This window comes from Streptopelia decaocto (genome assembly GCF_964273445.1).
Source record: "Streptopelia decaocto genome assembly, chromosome: 4".
Lineage (NCBI taxonomy): Eukaryota > Metazoa > Chordata > Aves > Columbiformes > Columbidae > Streptopelia > Streptopelia decaocto.
Genome location: NC_138658.1, coordinates 12716856 through 12738553, shown reverse-complemented (window position 1 = coordinate 12738553; position 21698 = coordinate 12716856). Strand labels below are relative to the sequence as shown.

General features: G+C 42.3%; 2 protein-coding genes across 3 annotated transcripts; one reads left to right on the top strand and one right to left on the bottom strand.

The window, feature by feature from the left end:
* Positions 1–6812: 6812 nt before the first annotated feature.
* BBS12 (Bardet-Biedl syndrome 12) lies at positions 6813–20607 on the bottom strand. 2 transcript variants are annotated; one of them, XM_082050676.1, is made up of 3 exons: positions 20548–20607; positions 11867–11962; positions 6813–9761 (listed from the first exon to the last, which is right to left on the bottom strand). In XM_082050676.1, the coding sequence occupies exon 3, from the start codon at positions 9743–9745 to the stop codon at positions 7604–7606; it is 2142 nt and encodes a 713-aa protein (XP_081906802.1). In that variant the 5' UTR covers positions 9746–9761; positions 11867–11962; positions 20548–20607; the 3' UTR covers positions 6813–7603. The 2 variants fall into 2 exon arrangements, with proteins under 2 accessions (XP_081906802.1, XP_081906801.1); XM_082050675.1 differs by lacking the exon at positions 20548–20607 and adding an exon at positions 12445–12728.
* LOC309438815 (uncharacterized protein) lies at positions 12934–19259 on the top strand. The gene is made up of 5 exons (XM_082050678.1): positions 12934–13003; positions 14757–14912; positions 16809–16937; positions 17039–17176; positions 17405–19259. The coding sequence occupies exons 1-5, from the start codon at positions 13001–13003 to the stop codon at positions 17492–17494; spliced, it is 516 nt and encodes a 171-aa protein (XP_081906804.1). The 5' UTR covers positions 12934–13000; the 3' UTR covers positions 17495–19259.
* Positions 20608–21698: the final 1091 nt, after the last annotated feature.

Here is a 21698-nt window from a genome sequence, read left to right as displayed (position 1 = left end):
CTGGAGTTATTTTGTCTCTCCAGTACTAACAAATTGGAGGGGGGGTGCTTTAGGTTTGGTTTTGTTTTAAAGTTTAGTCAGTGAAAGCAGTGACTCAGATTACACCTTGGAAATAAATCAGTTTGCAAACTGTGTTATTTTTAGTCATCTCTCCAAATCTGCAACATTGGTTAAATATTTGGTCTAACAACACAGTGGACAAAAGTTGCGAATAGCACTAAACCCCAGCCTACTGATTTGAGCTGACATAAAAGACAGTCAGGGACCAACCTTCCCATTACTTCTAAATAAAAACTGCATGCTGTCTTTTATACTCTTGCAATAATTAAAAAAATAATCCTATTGTTTGGAATAGCACTTGGTCCTCAAGGAAAGAATTTCTTTCCATGTAAACAGAATTTTACTTGTGTTTGGAATCTCTGCCAGGCAGGGAAACCAAATACAGGCTTTCCCCACTTGGTTTCCCCGGATTCTCATTTGCTCTTTCAGCATCTGCGCCTGATTACTGCCCAGCCTTTCTTTCCTCCCCTCTGAAAAGCACACAGGGATACCTCCCAAACATGTCTATCATGAGAACACGTCTGCTGGGGATGGTGCTGGGGAACTTGAGGTTGGATTAAATGTGACACGAAGCCACTCCCCAGGAGCCATGGGAGTGATGTGGTGGTAGAAGCTGGGGAACTGTTTTTTCAGCTACACTCAGGGAAGCACCTTCTCCCTAAACTGCCCCTGTGCCTCCCTGAACTGCATGGGACAAGGAAGGCACTGTCACCAACCACGGCAGCTGGCACTGAAGTCTGGACATGTTTTCTGTGCTCTCCCCATTTCAGCGACTGCTCTGCAGGGTTTCTGTCTGTAAATCCATGCACTAATGAATCAGTGATCACTCTTCTGCATGGCTTGCTCAACCATCAAGGGGTTTTGTACCGTCCCTCTTCATGGCTACTCAGGATGTCCCCTGTCATGTCCTCTGTGGGGATTCAGTGCTTTCAGGTCAAAGGCATTAAATGCAAGAAAGATGTTGAACGCTGTGGTCAACACTTGGCCCATAGAGATCACATCGGTCAGTCTGCAGGAAGCTTTGCACTGACAATGTCTTCAGCCAGCAAAAGCTAGAAACTTAGTGCTAAGAACAAGTGGCTTTTCGGAAGCCACTAAAGTACTAAACACTGCAGACATGTGACTATATTAACTTCATTTTTGTTCCTCTGCTAAATCTTGAAACGCATGCTCCGTGCCTGGAAAGGGAGTGCTTGCAGGGGAACAGAAATGCAGTTGCACCTCAGACATTGTTTCCTCTGATTACACACTCCTGTCTAGTCTCTCCTTCATCTGCAAACTTTGCAAGTATTTGTAAGGATTTGCAGAAGTACTTGCAAAAGTTTTCAGCTCAGGTTATGTTCTCAAGGCTTACTGTGATGCACATAGCATGGTTCCAACTCTGCTGGGCATTGTGGAATAGACAGTCCAGAACTTGCACAACTTACACACAATGGACAGCTACAAATGCTAACCACAGTTTTCAAAATTGAAACAACAGTAAAAGTTAAGTTCTCAAGAACATGCAACAAACTGGATCGCAGTGCTCACAGCAACGTATCAGTGACATGCAGCTAAAGAAACCACTGGGGTGTCTTCAAACGTCTAAAGAAATAGATATTACTACGGGATTAAACAGATACGTAGCGAAAATAGATGGAGCAGTGTGTTCTTTTCTTCCTTCCACCATTCAGGATCAAAACCAGTCTCTAGTTTGTGCACGTGCCTGACCTGTTCTCCCTCTCCCCTCAGCTGCACTGAAACAATCTCTGTAGACATTAGTTCTCGGAGCAACGTTATCTACAAAGATACCCAGCTCCCCACTACCTGGCTCTCCTGCCTGGGCAGGAAAAGGGCAGGGCAGCCGGGGTGGCACAACTCCCAGGCGGGATGGCTGGGGCAGCAGGCTGACGCCCGCCAGGCTGCTGCCTGCCCCAGCGGCACATTTGGCCTGCTGTCAGTACCAGTTGCACACTTCCCCCCTCAAAATATTTGCATACACATGATTTATTCTTAATCCAGTTTTTCCACAGGAGAATTTGGAGAGAAGGTCCAAAGGGAATAGAGGGAGCCATAGCAGAACTGATCTGAGACACAGCCCGTCCCAGTTCTCCCTTTGCACTTTCATTACTCACTGTGCCGTACCAAGGCAAAGAAACTAATAAATCTGCTGATGTTAATGAATCACTTAGAGTAGACATAAGCCTTGGGGAAAACCCTGTAATCAATGCTTCCTTCTGCCTTTGAGATTTAAGCTAACATCTTTGCACTAGGACAATGAAGATTTTCCTCAAATACTGAAACAAAACACAAGAAAAGCTGACAGACTTTCCAGTGTCTGGTGAGCCAGACAGCATTTACCATAACTCCAGAAAATTGGCCTTTTAAACACACAGAGCAAACCTCCTTCTGGTAACCCAATATGCTACTTGCACCATAAATTCTAGAGGAATACAGCTAGGAAAGCAATTTCATCACCAGTGCAGTGAAAACACACCTCACCAGTTTCTTGCTAGCTAGGGCTCTATAGCACATTCCTACTTAAAAGTACCCGTGGTTATGCCAACTGTTACACACAAGTAAAATTTCATTTTAGTGAAGCTCTATTTCTATTAGAAAGTAAAGGTATATATAGGAAGTGACAGAGCAAAGGTGACAAACACTTAAACCTTGAGTTAACTCAGATTCAGCATAGGCACCCTTCTCTTAAAGATCAGGAGGCTATTTAACTTGCACATGTGTACACGCAATCTCCATTGTTAGCCTTCCTGTTGCTAATCTCTGCTACAGCCTCAGAAGCCGCAGCTGACATGTCTCAAAATACCTCAGCATAAACATGATGCTAGGGGTAACACCTTATCTGTTCCCCATCCAGGCCTATGCTTGGTTTTCTCTATCCAAAGCAGCACAAGAACCGCAGCGGGAAGCTTCGATTTATTGGTAGTCTGCTCCTGTCTCCCTTGACAGGACACCTCACCCCACAGCAGAGATGCACCTTCCACTTCAGCCCTGCTTCAACTGATGAGATAACTTGTGTCTACCTTGTCCTTGTAAGCAGAGCTGAAAATCTCATCACTCCATAACACTTCTCATAAATTAGATCCTTTCTCTAGCCTCTCAAATAAAAGCAAATGACCTCCCCACCTCTTCAACAGTCCCAGCCTGAGATATCACAGTGAGGTCAGAACAAATAAACAGTTTCAACTCCCAGCTCTCTTGTGAGCTCAGGTTTTCTGCTTGAGCCTTTGCTGGTCCATAACTACCTTAGCTGCCACAGCCTCCAGTCTCCCACAGTTATTTCATGACCTGCCCAGGGACCATTGCCTCCTACATTTCCTAGCTAATTTTTTTCAGCATTCCTGGTAGCAGGCAAACTATCAAATGCCTCTTAACAACCATTGATCATCAGGCTATCAGTCCTTATGGGACCAGAATTTGCAAGCAGGTTGTGCCCTCTAAGCTAGCCCAGCCTGGGACAAGGGTCTTGTTGCTATGATTAAGACCTCTGCTACATTTCAGGAAATCATGCAGGAACAGAGAGGCCTAAAAAGTTTGCCTTACAAAGATAAATGTTAAATAAAAAGCCATCAGCCCTAAACAGAAGGAGGAGTCATCAGGGAATGATGATATGGGGATGCAAGGGAGAAACGAGGCACCTGACTAGGGCAGGGTTTCAGCAGGGACTGAGACGCTACCTACTCCGTGGGACAATCCCTTCCCTAAAATCTCTGCCATTTCCCAGGCATGTCAAATATAAAAGCTTAGTTCTTCCATCACATCATACTGTATACAAACAGCCTTTGTGTACCCTCAGAGGAGCTTCTGCCCAGGAGAAGCTGAAGTCACCCATGGCAGTTGTTGAAATCGTTCCCTGCGCCGAGAGCCACGGCAGACATGCACAGGACCTCATTCAGTGGGGCAAAGAGGTCTGAAGCTGAGGAAGCCACACATGTATATTGTATTTCATGCTGAAGAAGGAGGATGACTTGAGGACACCATGCATGTTAACTGTCTATGAATATCAAAGAGATAATTTGAAGTAATCCAGGATACAATATCTAGCCAGTTTATAAAATTTTCCATTTCATTGGCCTGTAGAAAAACAAGTATTAAATAATCAAAACATGACAGCTTCTTAGAAAACCTGTGCATCACAATATTTAAATATATCATTATATGCTTTTTAAAATCCTGATTGGAAAAATTACATCATTCTGGATTTGTTGAACATTTGGTGCGTCAGCTCTCAGTGTCTAAGAGCCCTATAAATAGACATTTGGACCACCTCAACACAACTTGTGTATGCACTTTTTCCATAATCCACTTAACTCTATTATTCAAATAAAGTACAACTGGATCTTTTCTTGGGAACAGGGATGATGCAATGCTCAGTACAGGAGGTTCAAGAAAAACAGTATAAAGCCAAAAATGAGCTGCAAACACTTGCAAAGCAGCAGAGGTTGTTTATATTTATTTATATGCTATGTTTCCATTTCTTTCTCACCTAACACCCACTAGCTCCTTTTGCCTCTTTTGATCTACCAAACTCTCTCTCTCACATCTTAGTACACCAAGTGTACTAAGTGTACACCAAGTGCGGCCAAGCAGTTAAACATCAATTGCCAATTGATTAATAATGAAAATATAATTGCAGGATGATCAAAATTTTAATATAACTAGATCGCTATGCTGCTAGGAACTGCTGTTTCAAATTAAAATTATAAAACACTGTACTATCGATGAGATTTAGCCAAAACCCACTGAATTCTGGACTTTGTTAGAAAACCAAAATATTTACAGTTTCAGATCAGACATGGCCAAATACTATGAGCATAGTTTTCTGCACACAGAAGGGTTTTCCTCTCTTATTTCTAAAGGGCAGCTGCTGTGAATGTGCTCCCTTAACCTCCTTAAGAGCTTTCCAGTTACATGCAAGTAGAATACTAAAATAAAAATATGAAATTCAGCAATGAGAGCTCTGAATGCAACCTTTGAAAATATATTGTGTAACGTTACTTTAATACACATGCACATATATCTATATGCATCTAAAACACCTTTGAGGATGAACTGAGTATCAAAGAATCATTTAGGCTGGAAAAGACCCTTAAGATGAGTCCAACCATTAACATAACACTGCCAATTCCACCACTAAGTCATGTCCCTGAGTGCCACATCTACATATCTTTTAAATGCCTCCAGGGATGGTGACTCAACCACTTCCCTGGGCAGCCTGTTCCACTGCCTGACAACTCATTCAGTGAAGAAATCTTTCCTAATATCCAATCTAAACCTCCCCTGGCACAACTTGAGGCCATTTCCTCTTGTCCTACTGCTTGTTACCTGGAAAAAGAAACCAATGCCCTCCATTCTACAACCTCCATTCAGGTAGTTCATTATCTGTGTCTTTATTTTCCTTATATACTGAATATAACAGTTATTCACATAGTGAGGACCACTTGGGTAAACAGCTCTATAAAAATCTGGATTTGATACAATATATATATTAGCATAGAAGAAAGCTCCAGGATAAAATACATATAGATGGATTCTCTTCATCATAAAAATGAAGATAGGGCGTCTTGTCAGTTCACTCGAAAGATGTTTCTAAGGATCCAAATTTCATCTCAGGCTTAAGGTTAATTTAGACCATGAACAGACTATCCCATCTCTCTGGGGAACTCCCAATTACAGAGATCCATAACCTTTAAACAAGTCTCAAAAAGGGCTATTTTTAGCAGGATGTGGTGTAGGTTATGGAGTTATGTGTTATATGGATTAAGACATTAAAAGAAGCAAAAAAAAAAAGGAGAAAATGAAGGGAGGTAGAAAAATATCAAATGCTGTCAAATATCTACTGTCAATTACAATGGGAAATAATACCCAAGTGCTGGCACCACAGGGGAGACATCTGAGGAACTGTCTGTCCTTTTCATTAACTCCAGCCCTCCAGAATTCGGAGCTGTGAAACGTGCAGGCAGAGGGGACGGGCCTTCCCAGGAGGAAGGAGTGACTCCAGCAGGACACAGAAAACTGTGTTAAGGCTCAGTATAAGTCAAGTGGGGGACTGCCAGTGTTTATTGGGGCTTAAGGCAGCTGATGGGTCTTCTCCGAGATGTCTTCTGCAGTGGGAGATACCGCAAGGAAATAAGTCCAGAAGAAAAAAACACCTACTTGAAATAGTAAATAAGTAAAAGTGTAGGCTCTAACAATAAAATAACCACTCATTTTCTGTCTGCCTTTTCACTGAATCAGGACTCAGAAAATGCTCTTTAGTGCACCCCAGTTCTTAGCTTTCACCACAGGAGTCTGCCACCAGCACCAGCAATCTCAAGGAGTAAGTGTTTAACTGCCAGCCATTAGTGTTTTAATTAGAAGGTTCCTAAAAGCAAGAGTCTGCTTTAGTATCACCATTTCCATTCTTTTTCCATTCTGTTTTCACTGGACTGGTGAGACATTTCACATTAAGCGTGATTCAGAATGCCAATTTCAGAAAAAAACATCATCATAGTTACACACCTCTTTCTTGCAACAAAGTGCCCATTTTCTGGGGCTCTGCCTTCAAAATTTAAGTTCTGAAACACAGTAAAAGTGCTTTGCTTCAATCATCATGATAGATTTGTTTTCAGCTAAAACATTTTCCTCTCTGCAAGGATAACTGAAAGAGCCTAAAGGAAATAACCTAAAACCCCCAATCATGATGTAAAATACAACTTTGTGTAGAGATACTTCCATTCTATAATACCAAAAAGGAGGATTCAGCCTGAATTTATGTCAAGAGAAATTCCAAACAGTATATATTTGAAAATAGGAGATATTTGGCCCATATAAACATGCAAAAATAGAATCTACTAATACAATCTCTTAGCATAAAATGTAACACTCAAATTATTCCAAGTTTAACTCTTACATTTGCAATGTACAGAAATTAAGAGCAACATTAATTAAAAATTATGTTATATATATTCTTTCATTTAAGTATGCCGAGTATACTTTATAAGTAAAAGCCATTAAAATACATTCAATAAGAATAATTTAGAGAACACAAGTCCAAATACCTTATACAGACAGCACATGTTCAGTATATAAGCACATCCAAGGTATCAAACTTTTCTCCAAACAGATTCAATATGTACCCACCTGCTCAGTGTTCCTCATTATAATTAAAAGAAAAAAACAAACAAACAAAAACAAAACCAAACCAAAACAAAAACAAGACAAACAAAAAAACCCCAGCACATCTGCTCTGCTAAATAAGGTAAGAGAAGTCAATTTGACTGATTAATCCATCCGTACAAACACTATCATTAGTCAGAAACACTGAGGTTAGAGCTGAGGTTAGAGCTAAGCCCACAAGCGATTTTTGTTTGTTATCTAACTCCTGCTTCTAGAAATAAGGAATTATTTCTGCCTTGTGAGTGTTTCACATAATGATTTCCTCTGTTACGCTCTAAAGTCATAATCACATCTAAATGTTTGCTTTGTAAACTATGAAGAAATGCAGATTGTACCTGGACTTCTTCCACCCACTGACTCATGGACTTCTACATAAAGCTTGCAACTCCTATAAAAACATGAATTCACTTGATCCATGTGAGTTCAATAACTGATTCCTTTTGGGACCTGTGATAATTTCAGCATCTGTTTGAAGCACTAGTAGCACCAAGTCTAGAGCTCTCCGCCACGCCTCTGTCTTGGCTGTAACATTATCATAAACCTTTAAAACCTCGGCGTGGTCAGTGAAGGGACTAGAACCAGTCCTGAACAGGTCACCTCTTCTAAACTCCTTCAATATATATGCTGAGGGAGAGCCACAGTCAGCTGCTTTTTGGAGGTGATGTTCAATTGACGTACATGCTTCCAACTCTGACGCAGCTTTTGCAGCGTTACACATAACCACCGAAAGATACTGCTTCCAGCCCCTTGCTAACGCTTGGAGGACAACTGATTTATACTCTGACACAGATGGTGCCAGCCAAGGGTTGTGAAAGTCTCTCACAGCATTTTTATTTGCTGGTTGTAAAGGCTCATCTCCAAGCATCTGAATGTGACTAAGGCATAAGAGCTCCACTGCACCACCACCAAGGAAAACTTTCCCATCGTTTAAAGCATGATGGAGTCGATACACAAAAGTCCAGAATTGGTCTTCTATGAGCTGCATCTTTGAAGCTACAGTACTGGTAAGCACAGCTGTGAGCAGGGAAATTCCTTGCACTTTTACCCTGACTGGCACAAGCTCACCCAGGTCCATTGCACGCCCATCGCTGGCCTTCCACAGCTCCACCTGGGCCCCGCTCCCCAGGCAAGAAGCCTTCAGCTGAGTGAGGTATGTCACTGGCTGGGCACCAGTGACCTCCCGAAAAGCACACAACACATCCCGAGCCACAGAACCAATTACCAATATACTGTTTGCTATGCATCCTTCCAGTAAGTTTTCACACACATTTCCTTTGACCAAAACCAAGTTTACTTCAAAGCTTGTTAGAATATCTAACATATTCCTCAGCCACAAGTCTCCTGCTCTGTCTTCCTGTAGGCCGGGATGCTCCAGTATGGTCCTTACATTACATGGTCTACTAAAACCTAAGTGACGATATTGTTCAGTTAGGTCACCATCCATTAGCAGGATCCGAAGGGGTTTGTCTTCAAAGTATTTGATAACTGTGGCTTGTTCTGGTGATACTAGGGTGACAAAGCCTGGGGAAACACAAGAATAGCTTTCAGGCAGGCCCAGTAAACAGCATGTCACCACTTCTGCAATATTAAACTGGGAAGAGCCATGCCGTTCTGCTCTCTCTTGTTGATATGCAACAATGCTTTGTAGCAGTTTCATGCTAGTCTGATTTCCATAGCTCAGAGCCATTGCCAGGTGCCCTAAACCATAACATTCACATGGCTCTGCTGATTGTCCTGACAGATATCCCTGAAAATCACGTTGCTGACTTGAAAAATGGCTTTTTCCTAGAGTGCTGAAGTATCTGCTATGTGTTAACTTTTTTTTGTTGCAGCTAGATGCAATAACACCACTTCCAGCAATCAGAGACATACTTTTGTCACCTGCTGGTTTGACACGGGGAACTATTGAACCAAAGCCGACCAAAGGTGAAAAAAGGTGCTTGTCATAATTACAGTCCTCATCTTGATGGGAACAAGTATTTATTGGAACTATTTCTTCTGGTGCAGAAATTTCTTTCTGAAAATCTAGGAAAATCTGAGGATTTAGAAGACTGTCACATCCAATTTGGCAAGTTTTGCTTTTAAAGGCATGTGGCCTAACTCTGCTAGAACACAGCTCTTTATTCACATCATGTACTGACATTTGAAGGCACTGGACTTTCTCGCAGCAAGAGTTCAACCCCTCTGACATCACAGATACTATTGCTGAAACAGGAACATTCTGCTGGAGGCATTCCAGCACAGCGTTGCTCCACGCACCAACAAGAAACAACAGGGTACTCATCCCAGTCTTAAATTCCTTGTTTTGTGCCTGAATGGTTTCATTAAGAAGCTGTCCGGCAGCACTAGTTAAATCCAAACTTTCCATCAGTCGAACAGCAGAACAAATCAACGTGCTTTGGTTGGTGCTTTCATCTACAATGAATTTACATGATTTAATTGGCCCCAACAACGTTCTTCCAGCTGCCGCTAAGGATGAAAGCTGCTGAAGTCCAATATGTCTTCTTGCATTCACGTCCTTGAAAGCCATTGGCAGCAGGCAGGACCTGTGAACAGAACACAAACTTACTGCCCCAAGCTCACAGCACTCCAGAGCACACAGCAGCCAAAAATTAAATTAACAGTCTAACACTGATCATAGCACTCCTATGAGGCACTCTGTGCAAAACAGTTCTTCATTCTACCCACTTATTATGAGACATAGATGCAGTTATTTGCCTTACTTAGAGCAGACTGGACAATTCTGTGCAAGCCAAAGTGCTCTGTACGGATCCGTGTTGGTACCAATAGTTATGCTGTTGACTTTAACCTTAAAAACTGGAAAAACATGCTCAAACTTATTTTATTCCACTTCTATTTATGCCATTTAACATGCATCAATACTTCATTAAATGTGCATGAAAAAGAACAAACTGCCAAGACTTTAAAGTTTTGATCTAATAGTCAGTTTTAACATGCCAAAAATAAATCTTCTTTCCCTTTAAAGCCCTTCCACACCACACTCCTGTGGCAGACCACACGGATTAAACTAAAGCTTCTTTTCTTTTTTTCCCCCTTTTTTTTTAATGAAAAATATACACACCAAGAATTAAGCAGCGTTAACTCATATACATTTTATGCTCAGATACAAATGATTTATTTCATCATCCTACAGGTTCCTTTGCATAGCTATCCCAAATCCAAAAAACTCTTTCCCACCTCACTCAATGAGTGTCCATCTGAATATTATCTCAAACAAATACAAAGTGTGAATTTAAAAAGCAGAGCAGGCAGTCAGAAATAACCTTATACCCTAAAAGACCTAAAGTTCCAGTCCAGCCTAGAATTTTCCTTTCATTACTAGATACATCTTGAAGTACCAAAAGAATAATTAACCAATAAATCATTTTAGTCTATAGTTACCTGCAATTAACAACAACAACAAAAAAGCACTTTTTCAGATAAGCAGGTACGTTTGGCTTTAAAAGGGTACTGGGAGTGTGCATCTGAAAACCTCCATGCAACCTGCTTAAGGTTTTTTTCTGGAAATTTTTCTTGGCAATCTCTTGCAATAACAGTCTAGCCATACTCTGTATCTGTATCAGTACTTCCAGTAACGACAGTAAAAAAGCTTCTTTTTTCTTAATTGGAATCCTTAGCTTAGTATCACAGGTAGTTTGTTTTGAAACAAACAAACAAAAGAAATTATTAAGTAATAACCATTGTATCATGGAATCCAATACGAAACATGTTTCCACCACTCCCCTAAAAACTCATTCCATCTGATTTCTCTTAAGCATTTACTAAGGCAGTGGTTTTTTGACATCACTTTTTCTGAATTCAAGCAGTTCTCTACTAGTAATGGCCCCTTCTCACCTTGCTCATTTGGATAGAATGAACAAATAACCAATTCATGATTCTCTTAATAAAATTTAGGAAAGAGCTAAGCTGGTGATGCTGAAAGGCCAGGTAATGCTCTCTCGCTATCTAGGTCCTCAGCACATAGTTCTGGGCAGAAGGTCATGCTGCTGTTTGGATGGGAGACAACTGTGGAAGGATTGCTAGGAAAGGGGTTTCCATTTGGCAGTACAGTGAACTTCTTACTACCCAGTCAGTCCCGAACGCGGGTTCAGCTCAGCAGTATGAGCTACTGTCACATTGGAATGGTGTTTTTATTTCAATGCATGTGAAACCAAGACTGGTTATGAAACAGATTAATTAGTGGTACTACAGCACCTTATATCAAGTTAATGCATTTTCAACAAACCTCAGCACAGCCAAATACAAGTTGTTTAACTAAAATTTTCTCAGAGATTTAAGTTAAAAAAATGTGCCCCTTCCTTTCCGCTTAAACTTGTACTTTGAAACTGTAGCTTCATTTTGGGCACCAGCCTGTACCTCTGCAGACACATAAACCTGAATCAAATGGACCCAGGGCTTGGCTGCAAAACCGAATGAAGGCAGGCCATGCACTTACAGGAAAGAATGTTTTTATTTCATTGCTTGCACAACCTCTGGCATGTGTGATTTACGATTTTGTGAAACTTTTCCCCCTCTTTTTGTTTAATGCATGTTATTCTGGCCAGAACATCACACTGTCCTATGCTAGCAGAACCAATATAGAACAGACCCAAAATTCAACTTTTCATCCCCCCATTCCCTGACCTCTTACCTCTTTTTCTATCCAGTCTGAGGTGGAAAAGGTAAGAGTCAAATGGAATTACATTTCAGAGTCAAACACAAGTGAGGTCAGCAAAGAGGAGGCATCCTGGAGAATAAATGAACAAACAAAACTGTTAGTGAAAGTCTCACACTCATGAGACATTACCTACGGATGGCTTCTGCTGAGTTAATTTGCATGCTGACCTATTGCTGCCCACCTCATCATCTGTCTCTGCAAGCAAAATAAAACTTGACCTTAGGTTCAGTTTATGTTTACGCGCATGGGTTTTAGCTGTCTCAAGCGAACTCTAAGATACCAGAGGTACACCAAAAACTTATGACTTACGTTGTCTTACAGCACCTCAAGCATGAGGGCTGAATAACAAAATTTTAGCTCAATTTCCAAATTAATGTATTTTTGCAAAATGTTGGCCAAAAAAAAAAAGTCTCTCATGCATGCACACACGTTCTCTTGCACCAGCATTGGTACACGGTGAATGAGAAACAGGTAGAAAATGCTCTGCTTACAACTAAACCACTAAGTGTTCAGGTAACTGTCACGACTTACTTGAGCTACCTAAAACCTACCTATGTGTGGAGAGAAAGAGCTTCCTAAACGGCTGTAGCTGAGGCCAAACGCCGCTCGTGAAGCAGCGTGGCAGCAGAAACCGGCCGGCACACACGGGGGAAGCGCAGGGACCCCAGCAGGGGGTAAGCACCCCGGAGTCGCCCTGCCCGGGCCTGGCGGCGGCCCGGCCGCTTCTTGTCGGCCGGAGGGCCGGCCCAGGCCCCTCTCTGTCTCCACAGCAGGCGGCTGCCGGTTTCTCACCGGTGCGGCTGCGCTTTGCTCCGCGCCCGGGTCCGCGCTGAAGTGAGGCGGGACGGGCGCGCGCCACCAACGGCTGCCGCCCGCGCCGCGCGCCGTTGCCAGGACACCGCCGCTTAGTTGGTGCACCCGGCGGGCGGAGCGGCCGCCGCGCTCTCGCTGACGTCACGAGCCCGCCGGGTACCATTGGCCCGCGCCGCGGAGGTGGGCGGCTCCTCCGGCGCGTCCTGCTCGCCCATTGGGCGGCGCGTTCCGTTGCGTGCGGCGGGGCCGAGCGGGCAGCGCCGAACCGGAGCTGTGTCCCTGCAGCGCGGCCGGATGGTGAGCGCCCCTTCCCCCACCGCGGGCCCCTCTGCCCCTCGCCGCCGAACGGCTGCAGCAGCCTCCCGCATGCGTCCCTCCGCGCCTTCCCGCTTGCGGCCGCGGGCTCGGCTTGCCCAGGGGCCCGGAGCCCTCTGCCCATCCCCGGCCTGGGGCAGGCAGCCCTGGGGCGCGACGGGCTGTGGGGAACGGGCCGCCTGTTGCGCGGTTTGCCGGCAGTGCCGCCCGGTTTCGTCGCACAGGCGGAAGTCGGCGCTCGGGCCAAAAAAGGGAAAGGCCTCCCCCAAAAAACTCGGCACTATGAAATACACCCCCGATAAAACACCGAGAATCGCGAAACATGTCACCTGCTTTCGCGGGGCGGGGTCAGCCAGAGGCTGGGTACCTGCCCTGCTCCGCTTCTCCCTCCCCTGCAGCACATGCGGGCGGCACTGGCCGGGGAGACCCTGGAACATAAAATGGATTTGCACAACTCAGTTTTGAAATAAACGAAGGGGAATCGATGCACACACTGCTACTCAGGACCTTCAAATTTGTTGCTAGATTTGTAGGTGTATATGCCTGCAGCAAGAAAAGAGGTTCAGGTAGTGCATATTTTTTTCTTTATAGCCGGGAAAGCATCTCAGGGGTTTCTCTCGGAGTGGAATGTAGTAAAAATCTGATACCTGGGTTAACAGCAGAGAAAAGAGGTGTTCCTGGCAAATTGGTTTGCAATCCAACTTGGGAAGGACAAATCATGTTAAAAAATGAAATTTCATTTCCAAATACAACAAAAAGAAGTCTTCTGTGTTAACAGATTGGGTATTTCAAAGAGAGAACCCAGGCAGGAATGTTTATCTATTCAGCAGAGGTAAGAGATTGCTCAGCAACAGCCAGAAAACGAATTCCTTTCTTTTGCATTTACTTTTTTTAACCCCAGCCAGTTAAAGCTGGGCTTCCATGAATCTGCACAGATTCAAGACCGGAGGACTAAAATCTGCTGCTGGTTTAGAAAACCTATACTCGAGAAAAACATCTTTCCTGCTTACTGGCAGGGGGTGGGGAAACCACTCTGTACGCTTACACCAGAAGCAGGAAAGGTCACTGAAGTGTCCTGGATAATAATGCACAAGCTCAGCGCAAGCAGCTTAGTTCTCCATGTGGGACAGGTTTTGTGCTGATCTCACTGGTAATACGGCTTGCTGTTACCTCGCACCACAGCTAGCTGGTGGACAAGCAGGCTGGAGCTACACACCGCCCTTTACGCTTTGCTCCAACAGAGAAGATGCTCTCACACATCTCAATTCATTGCTGACTTTGAGGAGTGGCTGAAATGGAGTCTCCTGTACAGAAAAGACCCTATATAACCAGCCTTTTTAGCTGTGAGGATGATTTATTTGACATTTTCCACGTGAAACAACTCCTGACTAAACAAAGCCACCAGGAGGAGGTGCAGAGGGTCTTAGTCACCTCAGTGAAGTGTTCATTTCCAGACTGCCTGCCTGTTCTTCTGGTATCGCTCCTTCAACTGATGGTATTTCTGTTTAAAACATGAAGCCGAGATGCTTATTCCCCAGTAACAAAGTCCTCAGCTTGTTTTCTTTCTAGAATAACGTCAGAAAATGTGGATAGAGACCCAGTGTCTACCACTTGCAACAAAAAACCTGTCTCACTTCTGCTACAGCTTTACTGTTGTTATTTATAATTCAATTGTGTTTTGAATTTTCTTGAGAGTAGGCTATTTCTTATTGTTTCTCTCCATCACTTTCTTTAGGCATCCAACTATAGAAAACCTGGCTTAAGTACAGCCCAGAGGAAGAAAAGCGGCTTGAAACCGGAACTTACAGAAGAGCAAAAGCAGGAGATCAGAGAAGCTTTTGATTTGTTTGATACTGATGGATCTGGAAGCATTGATGTAAAAGAACTGAAGGTTTTCAAACTTTTTTTCTTGGATGGAAATAGCTTTGGTCTCAAAATTTAAGCTGGTTTTCTGTTTTCCAGCCCTATTTTAAAATAGTTTTGAAATATGAACAAGAGTAATGGCTTGCTGTCACAAATGAATCTGGGGTGTACCACATGGTTAACCTGAGAAAGCTCTGCATATAACACGTCAGAGCAGACAAGCCTCTCTAATACATGGATAGCAGGTCACATAGCTCTGAATATCTGAGCATTAGAGGAACCAAACAGTTCCTCTGTTTACGTAGACACCGTCCACACTTCAGCTTTCATGACTGGCTGAGCTCATTGTTTCTGGGAAGTGGACTTCTGCTGGTTTAGAATGAATGTCAGAATGTAAGTTTTTTTCCTTGTCTCAGAAATAAAACAGAGATTTTGCACACATTCAGAAAAGATACAACATTATTTTCATACACTTGATCCAAAAATTACCATCAAGAAATAACAGATCCAAGTTGCCCTTTAGTAACAAAACAGGTAGTGTGTGTGTGCACACCTGTGCATACACGCAGTAGTACAAGAGGAAGATTATTCTCCGTTTTCTCCCTATATTTTACTGATATGATTTTTTTTTTAAAGCCTGAATTTTTTATCTTAATTATCTCCTTGACCGTGGTTTCTCACATACACACAATCTGCCTCAATTTCTGCGTATTTACTTAAAAGAGTGAATTACCTAAGCCTGTGGCTTATCTCAGGATTTATCTGGAAGTAGTTACGATTGATTAAGGAGAGTGTGTTCTCTGAACGCAGATTAGACATGTTAAAATATACTTCTTAAAATGGACCAAAACATTTTTAGCATCAACCATTTAATGCTCTATTTTTCTTCTTCAAAATTAATCTTAAAATGTAGGTATTTTACAATAGAAAGCTTTCCCTTCTGAAAGACAAAGTGGAACATTTTCAGTTGTCCCATCATAAGAAATTGGTCAGAAAACACACAAATGCACTTCAGTTAAATCTTAAATTTCTGGTGAGTTAGCACTTTCCAGTAGACAAGTGTTAAGTAAAAAAAAATCTGCCTAATATTAACTATTGATTTCCACTAGCGCATATAGAAAGAATGAATGTTCACAGTTCAAATCTTCCTCTAGTTATGTGTTCTTGAAACTTCAGTCTCTGAATTAAATACGCTGTAATCAGCTGGCGCACCAGGAGTGTGAAATTACTAATAAACACTCAGCAAAATCATTGTTCTAGGCCACTGAAATGCTAGAGCCTGGTTTTAGAACAATGTTAATATTAAGCATTTGCACAACAATCTACATGACAACTGTTTTGATGGTGACACTTTGCTTGTGCTCTGTGAGGCTCAGGTTTGCTTTTCTTCTCCTCACTAGCACAGCAGTCAGTCTTTGATTTGCTGAGGCTGCGACTTACAGAGCATTGTCAGGAGCCAAAGGTGCCAAAAGCTGTGCACATGGATTTCTTCTGTCTTTGTGTACTGGGTTGTGTAAAGTTAACTACATGTAATTCTGCCCTAAATTTCAAATGGAGAGAGATCACATCGCTCGTCTCCAACCTGTTGTGAATTCCCCATTTGATAATCCTATGTTGAAAATAAATCTGTAGTTCAGAAATGTAGATTGTAACCTTTGCCTAATTCAGACACAGTAAGTTTCTCTTGGTTTCAGAAATATACCCATGTTTCATATGGGCCTAAAGTGAAAATACATCTGAGTCTTAAGAATATTAAACCTACATTATTACTATTTGTAAAGATGAAACAGGCAGGTAAGAGATATCAAGATATTCTCATTGCAGTGAGTTACTATTACAGTTTTGGACGAGGAAATTAAGCTTTAGTGCAGCTGCTATCACTGTAATTCTGGTGGCCTTCTAACAGAGTTGGTTTTTGGCACAGGTTGCAATGCGTGCTTTAGGCTTTGAGCCAAAGAAGGAAGAAATTAAGAAAATGATAGCAGATATTGACAAAGAAGGAAGTGGCACCATTGACTTTGAAGACTTCTTGGCCATGATGACGCAAAAAATGGTACAAATTCTTAACAGAAATTCTTGTGACAGCATAAAAAAATACTGTAAAGGAATATCCTGGTGGTGGGTATTTTATAATTAATATGTGTTTTGTTTTAGAGTGAAAAGGATTCAAAAGAAGAAATCTTGAAAGCTTTCAGATTATTTGATGACGATGGGACAGGAAAAATTTCATTCAAAAACTTGAAAAGGGTTGCCAAGGAGCTGGGAGAAAATTTAACAGATGAAGAGCTTCAGGTAAATTCTCATTTGCCAGAGGTTTCGTAAGAGGCACAGACCAATCCTGTAGCTCCTAAGGAGTGGGTAGAAATTTATGCCTATAGAAAAAGGGCCAAAAGGTCAGAAATATGAGGAATCAAATACACAGTTATGTTTTCATACTATGTGCTTCTGTTTTGTTTTAATGAATGGAAGATCTCGTGTTTAGAGTCCAGTGCCTGACCAAATATACAATGTATTTTGTAGGAAATGATTGATGAAGCTGATCGAGATGGAGATGGAGAAGTAAGTGAGCAAGAATTTTTGAGAATTATGAAGAAAACCAGCTTATATTAATATTTGTTGCCTTGCTATACAGCTACTCCAAAAGATAACCTGGAAAAGACTTAAAAACTGGGCTTGTGCCTCCTGCATATGTTCTGCTACATAAAGAAAGTCTGAAAGGACGGATTTTTGGTTCATTCTTCTTTTTCAGCAAAGTTAATTGAGGAAGGGGGGGCTTCAGTACCCAGAACCATTAAAACGAGGTATTGCAGAAGTGAAAAGGAAGGATGAACTGAACCTGCAAGGCAGGATCCCGTCCCTTCCCCTCCCCGTTGACAATTTCATTGATTGCTGTTTTGGACAAAAACTGCTGTTTCAACTATTTATCTAAAAGACATTTCACTTGAGATGTTCAAATTCCCCCTGCTTCTGGGAAGGGCCAATTGTGACTTTCCTAAGACTACAAAATGAAGGTACAAGCACAGTATTTTTATTCCTTTTAGGCTTTTAGGTTATCTCTTGGTATTTGTGTCCTTTTGTTTATTTTCTTGAAAGACTCTAAACCCAATTGCATATCTGTATTTATTTCTGTACAAAACACAGTTTTCCCATGACAAGTTTTTGGCCCTAGTGGGAAGCAAATGCAGCTAACCAGATTTGGTTCTTCATTCGGAGCTGTGTGCCATCACTAGATGTTCTTTTGTTTATCTGATTGTCTGAAACCTGGTTTACTTGAATGTAACCCGCTTGGATTATCACAGTTTATTGTATAACCAGTCAACATCTTGCACCATTGTTTGTACTCCCAAGACATTACAGAGCTGCTGTTACACATGCCAGGATTTAAGGCACCTAAAAGCTCAGTGTTGCATGCTAGGGTAAATTTCTCTTTGGTATTTCAAGTCAAGTTGCAGGGAGGACTCGCATCTGAAGTGAAAAAATAGCTCACATCTGTGAAACACTGAATATATTTAGAACCATGCAGCCCAAATTCATTTCAGACATCACAGGTTTGGTTTGTTGGGTTTTTTTTAGGAGTACCTTCATTTAAAAAAAATATTTCTTACGTACATTGTCAGTGTAGGAGTTACTGGAGAGCCACATTTCCTTCTATGTTATGGTAACACAGCAGTGCCACACAACATGACATCTGATGATGTGGTTCTGGCAGGAGGGTTTTTCCTTTGGTTTGGATTAGACAATCAGCTTCAAAACTGCAGGGAAATGGTATCATCCTAAATTACATCTCCCTCTAATAACGTGCCTGACTGAGAGTTTGTTTCTGCTCACTGTGAAACGGCAAGTAGGTAGGAAAGTGGCAGGAGGGCTCAAGGGGAAGAGGAGGGAAAGAACAGTATTTCACCAGTAGCTGTGAAGATCTCTCTTCAGACAGCTTCTGCTGCTTCACAGCATGGACAATGTTTGCACAAGAAAGGAAGGGCCAGCTCCTGGATTAGCTCTTCATTACAGCTGCTGTGGCTCTTCAGGCTGTAAGGGCCCAGCAGGGGGAGAATTCGTTTCAGCAGTGAAAGGAGAAGTGCTCATTCACCCATCTTGTTCTCAGCGTGCAGACGTGGACCTGGCACATGCTGCCCAAGTCCTCCAAGTGTTGCACTCTGAACAGCGCTCTCTAAATAGAGCCTCTCTAACCTGCACAGAAGTGGGCTCAAACCTGGGGGAGAGCAGGGATTGTGTAGGACCCTGGAAAACTCAAGACATCTGTGAAGTCCCCTGTTAACACAGTCAGTGGCAGTAGATGTAACCTGTAGTACAGTAAGCGTTTTAAAATGTCTATTAATTTTGTATAAGTGTGAAATAAAACTGTTTTGCAAGTTAAGGACTTTGTGTGCTTTATAACTTGGTGTGCTTACTATGAAAACTAAATATTCAAAAATAATTCTAAAGTGTTAAAGGGTTCACCACGTACATTTCCACTATCATTTATCTTTTCTTTCTAAGAGAGAAATTCTTAGGTGCAGTAGTCTATCACAGTTTATCTGCCTCTTCCACTATGCTTATTAAAAGTTTCTAGTACTAACCACTTACATTCAGAAAGGGAAATTTGAAGTTCTGGGTGATTATGGGGAAACCCAGAGCCTATTAGACTGCCTGTACTTTTTTTTAATGCTTCTACAGGAAGAGATTGATGACTGTTGTTTACCTATGATGCATGTCACTTCTCTCTTCCTGTTCTAATCCCATTACTTGACTTCTGAAGGTAGGAAAAAGACACACAATCATACCTACTATATATACTACAATGATGAACAGTTATTTCTGGCTTGCCCATTAATTTCTTAAGTCCGGAATGTGGGGCAGTGGCTGAACTAGCACAGAACTTGCAAGTGTTAACGTAATAGAATAAGTGTCTCATGCTGCTTTAGCTCGTGTGGTAGCGAGGGATTCCTTCAGTCGCATGCAGCGAGTATGACGACTAACCCACAACAGTATCAGCAGCAGCCCACAGCGGTGCTGTGGTTCTGCACCAACTTTTTTTAATGTTCTTGTAAATCCCTTCTAGAATTTTATCTTTTACGTTTCTATACATGGTGGAGGAAAGGAGCCTGATTGAAGCCAGTGGCAGAACTCAGGTTTGTGTGAGGAACAGGTGCTGAAATGTCCATTTAGGAATTCAATTCTTTTACTGTGCTGGAGAAAGTGACTCAGATCAATGAACTGGGAATGTACCCAGCAGACATTTTTTCCTGGGCTCTGTTCTAGCGCCTACGCATGGAGTTTACTCTAAATTGAGGGGTTTCACTAAAAACAGCTTACTTGCATCCCTCTCCCCATTCACTCTGTTCTCCAAAACAGGAGCTGGGATGCTTCCAGAAGACTTGGATTCAACCCCTTTGCACTTAAGCACCAAAAAGGAAGCAAAGCAGCAATTTGGGATGCCTTGCCTCAAAGGACCCATCCCTCAAGGCACCCGAATCCAAGTGGTCAGCAGTGTGAGCATGTCCCGACTGGCACCCGATGCAGAGGGGAAGGCTTCGGTCCCAACCCCGCTTTATGTTCCCCACAGACAGATCAGGGCAGCTCTGGGGGCAAGGGGACAGATGGCTGTGACCCTCATCTTTTGCATCTCTTTTCCCTCCATGCTGGCAGGGAGGCCGGGTTCTTACCTGGCACTTGCAAATTCTCCTCAAACAGCTGCAGTTCGCACTCTCCAGCATGCGAATCCAGCTGGGACTCTTCCTTCTGCAACATCAGTGAAGCCCGGTTTTCAGTTTGAGTGTTTGTGCTGATCAGATGCTGCACAAAAAGGAAAGTAGAACTGCAGTTTGTATTCGACAAGTGCCTAAATATCAAAGCATTGATAAGGGCAATAGCTGCTAGGGAGATAAAACTGCAAATGACTTCCAGCAAAAAATGTTTTTAAATCAGAATGTTCTAGGCTTTTAATAAAATACAAAACAGTTCAAGAGAAAAAATTTACTTAGCAGCTATATGCCAAAATATGCCAATTGCACGGTAATTTTAAACTGACTTTTGCTGTTATCTCCCCTGCGCAACTTTTAAGTTCTTTATCATCTCTCAGTCCCGCAGCACAGTAAAGCAAATCTTCAGCTGGCTTTAGAAAAAGCAAACACAACAAAAACCCACCAAAAAACCCAACAAAAAACAACAACAAAAACCCCAAACCAACCAACCACAACCACCAACCAAACAAAAACAAAACAAAAAACCCAACCAAACAAAAGTCATCTGAACTGGCAACTTCAGACAATGGACTGTTGTGCTTTGTGACCACATCACAGTGAAAAGTGGATAAAGGCAGCAATCTGGGAGCAGGTTGACTATTTTGCAGTTATACTGGTGCCAAATGCATGTAAAATAGCAGGCTGGCCAGGCACGGGTGACTGCAAAAGACTGGAGGAGGCTTTGGCTGCCTGAGGTGCTCCTGCAGTTAGCAGGTAATGAGCACTACACTCTCACTTCACTGGGTGTGAGTTTGTCTTCAGAGCAGGGTCAGCTTCTCATGTTGCAGAAAAATAACAGCTTCTTTTCAGGTAAGCATTTTAAAGAGGCTGGGGGAAGGCAAAAAAAGAAACCCCTTGGTGTACTTTCACATGCCAAGAGTCCTACTAACAGAGCCTAAATATTTCAATAAACTCATGAAGCATTTAATGTTGAAGTATTTGAATTGGTCATTTACAGTTTTGAAGAGTAACTCCTGTCCTGCAAACTGCTTGGTGAAGTCATACCACATATTCGAAATGTTAAGTATTAATTCCCTGGAAACTCCTCACTGAGTTAATAGAAATCAAATATC